Source organism: Haemorhous mexicanus, unplaced genomic scaffold, assembly GCF_027477595.1.
Source record: "Haemorhous mexicanus isolate bHaeMex1 unplaced genomic scaffold, bHaeMex1.pri scaffold_213_ctg1, whole genome shotgun sequence".
Lineage (NCBI taxonomy): Eukaryota > Metazoa > Chordata > Aves > Passeriformes > Fringillidae > Haemorhous > Haemorhous mexicanus.
In genome coordinates, this window is record NW_026776040.1 from 20,001 (window position 1) to 27,500 (window position 7,500).

At 72.8% G+C, this 7,500-nt stretch overlaps 1 protein-coding gene across 1 annotated transcript in view; it reads right to left on the reverse strand.

Annotated features, from left to right (window-relative positions):
- The window catches only part of LOC132322933 (basic proline-rich protein-like), a 6,761-nt gene extending 1,744 nt beyond the window's left edge, over positions 1 to 5,017 (reverse strand). The window contains exons 1-6 of the mRNA XM_059837691.1: positions 4,918 to 5,017; positions 4,055 to 4,119; positions 3,360 to 3,401; positions 2,124 to 2,136; positions 821 to 1,809; positions 485 to 658 (exon numbers count right to left, since the gene is read on the reverse strand). Of these exons, the coding sequence (XP_059693674.1) occupies positions 485 to 658; positions 821 to 1,809; positions 2,124 to 2,136; positions 3,360 to 3,401; positions 4,055 to 4,119; positions 4,918 to 5,017 (1,383 nt within the window). The remainder of the gene's footprint in view (positions 1 to 484; positions 659 to 820; positions 1,810 to 2,123; positions 2,137 to 3,359; positions 3,402 to 4,054; positions 4,120 to 4,917) is intronic.
- Between the last annotated feature and the right edge of the window lie 2,483 nt (positions 5,018 to 7,500).

Genomic DNA, 7,500 nt, shown 5'->3' on the forward strand with positions numbered 1-7,500 from the left:
ACGGCACCACGGGGTAGACCTGTTGTCCCGGCGGCACTTAGCCGCTGGACGGCACCACGGGGTAGACCTGTTGTCCCGGCGGCACTTAGCCGCTGGACGGCACCACGGGGTAGACCTGTTGTCCGGGCGGGACTTAGCCGCCGGACGGCACCACGGGGTAGACCTGTTGTCCGGGCGGGACTTAGCCGCCGGACGGCACCACGGGGTAGACCTGTTGTCCCGGCGGCACTTAGCCGCTGGACGGCACCACGGGGTAGACCTGTTGTCCCGGCGGCACTTAGCCGCTGGACGGCACCACGGGGTAGACCTGTTGTCCCGGCGGCACTTAGCCGCTGGAGGGGACGGGGTAGACCTGTTGTCCGGGCGGCACTTAGCCGCTGGACGGCACCACGGGGTAGACCTGTTGTCCCGGCGGCACTTAGCCGCTGGACGGCACCACGGGGTAGACCTGTTGTCCCGGCGGCACTTAGCCGCTGGACGGCACCACGGGGTAGACCTGTTGTCCCGGGCCGGCCTCGGCCCCTGGGCGCCGAGCGCCGGGCAGACCGAACGCCCGCCACGGGACGCCCGGGCCCGTTGCCCGGGCCGGGCCTGCCAGCGTCTCGCGGTCGGCCCGCTCCGGGGGGCCCGCTTGTCCGCTCCCACGCCCTCCTTCTCCCTCGGAAACCGTGACGTGACGGAGGCCGACCGTCGCTACAGCCGGGCGCCTGCCTGCCCCTGCCGGCCTGCTGCCGGCAGCCCGCTGCCCCTAGCGCTCCCCGAGAGGGAAGGAGAGAGTCTTTAGGAGTCGGCGGCACGCCCGACGCCTCCGTGCCCGAACCGTGCCGGCGGCCCGGCTCCCGCCTCGATTTCTGCCTCGCTCGACCCCTTCGGCCGCTCGCCCCGCCGCCGTCTCGGCCGGGGCCGGGGGCCGGGCGGCAAGGAAGGAAGGAGGGACGGCAGGCGGGCCGTCGAACCGCAAGGCTCGACGAGAGCCGAACGGGAAGCTTCTCGGAGAAGGGACGGCGCTAAGCTTCCCGCCGCCACCGCCCGCCCGCCCCCCCCGCCTCTGCGAGGGGCTCTCGTCCTGCGTGCCGAAGGCCCTGACCGCCTCGGTGTCGGCCGGCTCCCCGCCCTGCCGCCGCCGCCGCTGTGCCAGCTGGCGGTTGGCAGCCTGGGCGGGGTCGGGAATGGTCTGAAGTTGGCGCCTGGGAGTCTGATGGGGAAGGACGGGGCGCCCCCAACCGTCGATGGGCGGAGGCGGCCGCGAAAGAGAGGGCAGGGCAGGGGCAGGGGCAGGGGCAGCGGCAGGGGCACGGGGACGGGGAAAGAGGGGACGCCAGAGGATGCGCGCGTCCGGGCGTGGCGGGCGGGGGACGGTTCCCCGCGTGGGTCGGTATGCGCGGCGGTGGCGGGGGGGGGCCTGAAGGGGCGGCGTCGGGGCGCCATCGTGTGGAGTGGGGGTGCGTGCGTGTCGCCGCGTCTGTCTCTCCCTGTGTGCGCGCGAGGGCCGAGGGCCGGCGGCTTCGTGCCGGCCCCGGGCGCCTCGGCGCCGAGCCGCCGCGGCCCCCCGGACTCGGGCCGAGGGCCGAAGACCTCTGCGCACCGTGAAAGAACCAACCCTCCCGAAAGCGGCCGCCCTTGTGCCGGCCGGCGGTGGTGCCGGCGGCGGCCGCCCCGCCGCCGCCTCTACTGGCGGGTGGGCGGAGAGGGGCGGGGCGGGGCGGGGCGAGTCGCAGCGGGGGCGGGGGGGGGTCGGGTTGTGTACGCTCCCGGGGGCGGGCGGGGTGGGGGGTTGGGGCGACGGGACGGGGACGGGGTGGGGGCGCTCTTTTGACACTCGGGCGTGTCAGCAGCAGGCTGAGCACAGGGCGTAGGCTGCCCGTCGGCTCGGCTGGCAGCGCGCTGGATACAAAAGGAAAATAAATAACATTTGCCAATATTGGGGTTGTTTGTTTTTTTTCCCCCGCCCCCCGGATAAGTTTCAGGTTTCTCCTTCCAAGCAAACAGAACAGCCGTTCTTTCAGGAAAGGAGAAAAGAGAAAGGGGGGGGGGGGGGGGGCCCAAAAACCCAAGGAAACCCAAATCCAAACCACAAGCCCCCCCCCAGCCCCCCCCCCCCCCAAAAAAAAAAAAAAAACAACCTCTAAACTCGGCCTTAAACAGAGGCAACGAAACCGGGGGGGGGGGGGGGGAAACCCACCAAAAAAACCCGCCCCCCCGCCCCCCCCAAAAAAAACCCACAAACCCCACAACCCAAAAAACAAAGCAAAGCAAAGCAAAAAGCCCCCACCCCCCCGCAGCCCACCCCACCCCAAAAACCGAAACCAAAAAAAACCTCCAACCCAAAACAACAACAACAACAACAGCAACAACAACAACAAAATCTAAAGGACGGAGGGCTCTTGATAGTGGGGGCTTCATAGGGTGGGACGGGGCTGATAGCGCCCTCCGGCTCTGGGCCGTTATGAGGCTGTGAGCCTACCCCAGCTCCGGGGTCGCCGGGCACGGGGAGGCACCCGGGCGGCGGGCGCCGACCAGGGGACAACCGGTGTAGCCCGGCTCTGGCCCGGTCCCGGCTCGTGTCCTTGACCCGGCTCCGGGGCCGCCAGGGGCTCGGAGAGGCGCCTGGGCGGCGGGCGGCCCCGTGCGGACCCCGGGTCTGCCCCGGCTGCCCGGCGGGCACCGGGTCTACCCCGGCTTCCCGGGCAGACAGCAGGTCTACCCCGGCTGCCCGGGCGGACACCAGGTCTACCCCGGCTCCCCGGGCGGACACCAGGTCTACCCCGGCTCCCCGGGCGGACACCAGGTCTACCCCGCCTGCCACGGCGGACACCGGGTCTACCCCGGCTGTCGCGACAGACACCAGGTCTACCCCGCCTGCCACGGCGGACACCAGGTCTACCCCGGCTCCCCGGGCGGACACCAGGTCTACCCCGGCTCCCCGGGCGGACACCAGGTCTACCCCGCCTGCCACAGCGGACACCAGGTCTACCCCGGCTCCCCGGGCGGACACCAGGTCTACCCCGGCTCCCCGGGCGGACACCAGGTCTACCCCGGCTGCCCGGGCGGACACCAGGTCTACCCCGCCTGCCACGGCGGACACCAGGTCTACCCCGGCTCCCCGGGCGGACACCAGGTCTACCCCGCCTGCCACGGCGGACACCAGGTCTACCCCGCCTGCCACGGCGGACACCGGGTCTACCCCGGCTGTCGCGACAGACACCAGGTCTACCCCGCCTGCCACGGCGGACACCAGGTCTACCCCATCTCCCCGGGCGGACACCAGGTCTACCCCGGCTCCCCGGGCGGACACCAGGTCTACCCCGCCTGCCACGGCGGACACCAGGTCTACCCCGCCTGCCACGGCGGACACCAGGTCTACCCCGGCTCCCCGGGCGGACACCAGGTCTACCCCGGCTCCCCGGGCGGACACCAGGTCTACCCCGCCTGCCACAGCGGACACCAGGTCTACCCCGGCTCCCCGGGCGGACACCAGGTCTACCCCGGCTCCCCGGGCGGACACCAGGTCTACCCCGGCTGCCCGGGCGGACACCAGGTCTACCCCGCCTGCCACGGCGGACACCAGGTCTACCCCGGCTCCCCGGGCGGACACCAGGTCTACCCCGCCTGCCACGGCGGACACCAGGTCTACCCCGCCTGCCACGGCGGACACCGGGTCTACCCCGGCTGTCGCGACAGACACCAGGTCTACCCCGCCTGCCACGGCGGACACCAGGTCTACCCCATCTCCCCGGGCGGACACCAGGTCTACCCCGGCTCCCCGGGCGGACACCAGGTCTACCCCGCCTGCCACGGCGGACACCAGGTCTACCCCGCCTGCCACGGCGGACACCAGGTCTACCCCGGCTCCCCGGGCGGACACCAGGTCTACCCCGGCTCCCCGGGCGGACACCAGGTCTACCCCGCCTGCCACAGCGGACACCAGGTCTACCCCGGCTCCCCGGGCGGACACCAGGTCTACCCCGGCTCCCCGGGCGGACACCAGGTCTACCCCGGCTCCCCGGGCGGACACCAGGTCTACCCCGGCTCCCCGGGCGGACACCAGGTCTACCCCGCCTGCCACGGCGGACGCCAGGTCTACCCCGGCTCCCCGGGCGGACACCAGGTCTACCCCGCCTGCCACAGCGGACACCAGGTCTACCCCGGCTCCCCGGGCAGACACCAGGTCTACCCCGGCTCCCCGGGCGGACACCAGGTCTACCCCGGCTCCCCGGGCGGACACCAGGTCTACCCCGGTTCCTAGTCGGGCACCAGGTCTACCCCGCCTGCCACGGCGGACACCAGGTCTACCCCGGCCGCCGCGGCGGACACCAGGTCTACCCCGGCTCCCCGGGCGGACACCAGGTCTACCCCGGCTCCCCGGGCGGACACCAGGTCTACCCCGGCTCCCCGGGCGGACACCAGGTCTACCCCGGTTCCTAGTCGGGCACCAGGTCTACCCCGCCTGCCACGGCGGACACCAGGTCTACCCCGGCCGGGGCGCCGGACACCAGGTCTACCCCGGCTCCCCGGGCGGACACCAGGTCTACCCCGCCTGCCACGGCGGACACCAGGTCTACCCCGGCTCCCCGGGCGGACACCAGGCCTACCCCGGCTCCCCGGGCGGACACCAGGTCTACCCCGGCCGGGGCGCCGGACACCAGGTCTACCCCGGTTCCTAGTCGGGCACCAGGTCTACCCCGCCTGCCACGGCGGACACCAGGTCTACCCCGGCTCCCCGGGCGGACACCAGGTCTACCCCGGCCGCCGCGGCGGACACCAGGTCTACCCCGGTTCCTAGACGGGCACCAGGTCTACCCCGGCTTTCTGAGCGGACACCAGGCCTACCCCGGTGCCGGGCCGCCGGGGGTTGGCGCGGCCAACGGGCGGCGGGGGCCGACCGGGGACAACAGGTCTACCTCGCTCCGGCGGGACTCAGTCCGATTTCGGCAGGCGCCGGGTAGACCTGTTGTCGCGGCCGGCCGCGGAAGTTCACCAAGGGGTCGCTGTCGGCGGCCGCCTCCGGCGACGTCATGGTAGGAGGCGGCCTGCGGCGGCGCGCCTTCCCGGTCGAGTTCCATCCGTCCTCTTGGAGGCGTGGGCGCCTTTGGACTCGTCTGTCCGTACTATGGGAGCGAGGTGACGGGCCGCATCCCCGCAGGTTGAGCCAGTGCCTGTGTCCGAGGCGGAGCCGGGGGGCTGTGAAGGCAGCTCCGCCTAGCCGGGACGAGTCGCGTGGCTTGGTCCCGGCTCCCGTCTTGCCCAGGGAAGTGGGTACAGTTGGAGAGCCGAGAGAGAAGGGCGCCGAGAGAGAGGATCCTGAGGAGGCCGAGAGAGAAGGGCGGCGAGAGGGGATCCTGAAGGAGAGAGACCCAGAGAGAGAGAAGGGCGAAAGACGAGCGCTGAGAAGGCCGAGAGAGAAGGGCGGAAGACGATGGCAGAGCCGCTCGCCGGCCGAGGCGAGGCGGAAAGAGGAGGCCGCCGGTGTGTCCCGCTCGGGCCCGGCTTCTGTCGGCTCCGTGGTGGGGGGGGGCGGCTCCCCCGGGCCGCCGGCGGCGGCGGGCGAGGCGGCGGTGCCGCCGCGTCGCCTTTTCTGCCCGGCCCTAAGCTGGGGCCCGCTCCGGCGGGCGCGATTTTTGACTTTTTGGGCTGTCGGTCCGCCTCGGCGGCCGGCAGCCGGGGCTGGATGCGTCCGGGCCTTTTCCCCGGGCCTCGCCCGAGAGCCCCGAGGGCCGCCCGGTGGGCCGAGGTGGCGGCGTCCCGTTCCCCGCTCCCGACCTGTTGGCCAGCGTGTCCGGGGTGTGTCGGAAGGGCGGCGGGGACGTCCTGTGGGGCGCGCGGCCTGGCCTCGGCCCGCCACCTGGCTCGAGGAGGGGCTCGGTGACGGCGGTCGCCCCGTCAGCCGCGGAGCCGGGGCGGCGGCGCCCCGGCCCCGGCCCCGCGTTGTTGTGGGGCCGTTCCCCCTTCCCCGGCCTTAAGCCGGGGACCCGCGTGGCGGGCGGAATTTTTCAGGGGCGCCGAGCCTGGCCGCCGTGGCCGGCCCGCCCTAGCACGGACCCGGAACCCGACAGGGAGCCCTCCGGAAGGTGTCCCGGGCGAGGCGGCGGCGCCTCGCCCACCTCGGTCGTGGACGGATCGACCGAGCCGCTTAAGCCGGGCGGGCTGGGTTGCCACCCCGGGTCCGCGGGTTTTTTTCCTCCGTAGGCGTGCCGGTGTGCGGTCAGAGCGTGTGGGGGTGCGCCCACCCGGCCTCCGCGGATTTTTAATTTTTTTTCTCGCGGCCCTAAGCCGCGGCACCCAGAAGCCGCGCGCGCGACGAAGGTGCGCGGGCCCCCAGCGGAGGCGACGCTGGATGGAGAGAGAGAAGGGAGAGCGCCGAGATTGCTGGTGGGGGGGGGGGAGCGAGAGGCGCGTGCCTCGCCCCCCGGCCCGGGCCCGCGGCCCCCGTGGCTAGCACGGGTCGTTGCCGAACGCGCGCTGCCGTGTGCCTTTTTGTCGTGCCGTCCCCACCCCGTATTTTATTTTCGTGTTTTTTTTTTTTTTTGTTTTTTTTTTTTTCTCCCTCCCCCGGACCGGGGGTTGGGGAGGGGAAGCCGACTGCCGCGAGGCGGGCGCAAGCCGGTGGCCCGTGGCCTGGTCGGTGGCACTTTTCTCGCACGCTCGGACGGGGTTCCCCGGCCGAAAGGGGGCCGAGAAGCCCGTTCCCGGCCCGGCGGTCCGGTCCTGCCGTTGCCTAGCTTGAAAGGGAGCCTTCGGTTGCCGGGTGGGTGGCGGCACCCCCCCCCCCCCCCCCCCCCCCCGCGCTCCCGGTGTGTTGTCCCAGGACCGTGGCCGTGGGGCCCCTGTGGCGATCGATGAGGCTTTTCGGGTGGCGTCGGAGAGGGCCCCCGGCGGGCCGGCTTTCTTCCGGGGCTTCTCTGTCATGGGGAAGCCACGGCGGGGGGTCCGGTGCTCGGGCAGGGCGGTCTCCTCTTCCGAGGCGCTTCCTGTCGCAGGCGAGGTGTCGCCCCTCCCGCCTTGCCGGGGAGGGCGTTCTTGACCGTATCCAGCTGTGTGACGGCCGCGTGGCTCCGCCAGCCTTCAGGTGTCCTTCCAACCGCGCGAGGTGCCGGTGCCGGCCCCGGTCCGGGGAGCGCCCCGTGGGTGCCGGCCGCGAGCAGCGCCGGGCGGCGGTGCGGCCGGAGCTGAGTTTTGCGCGAGAGAGACGGGGGGAGATGCGCGGAGAGACGCGAGCGAGAGGGCGGAAAAGAGCGCGCGACCCCGACGGGGGCGCGGACGGGGGAGCAGAGCCCGATCCGCGCGCTCCATTGCCGTTCCGCCGCCTGCTGCCGAGCGAGCCGCCCCGGCCCGAAGGGGGCCTCGGTGTCCGGGCCGCGCCCGCCTCGTCGGGTCGCTGCCTCCTCTAGCACGTCCGGTGCTTACCCGCGCGGCCCGGTGGGGGGACGCGCCGGGTGGGGTTGGCTCTCCCTGAGCGGGCCCCGCTCGGCCCTAACCTCGCCGGCGGGCCGGTCGCTCGCC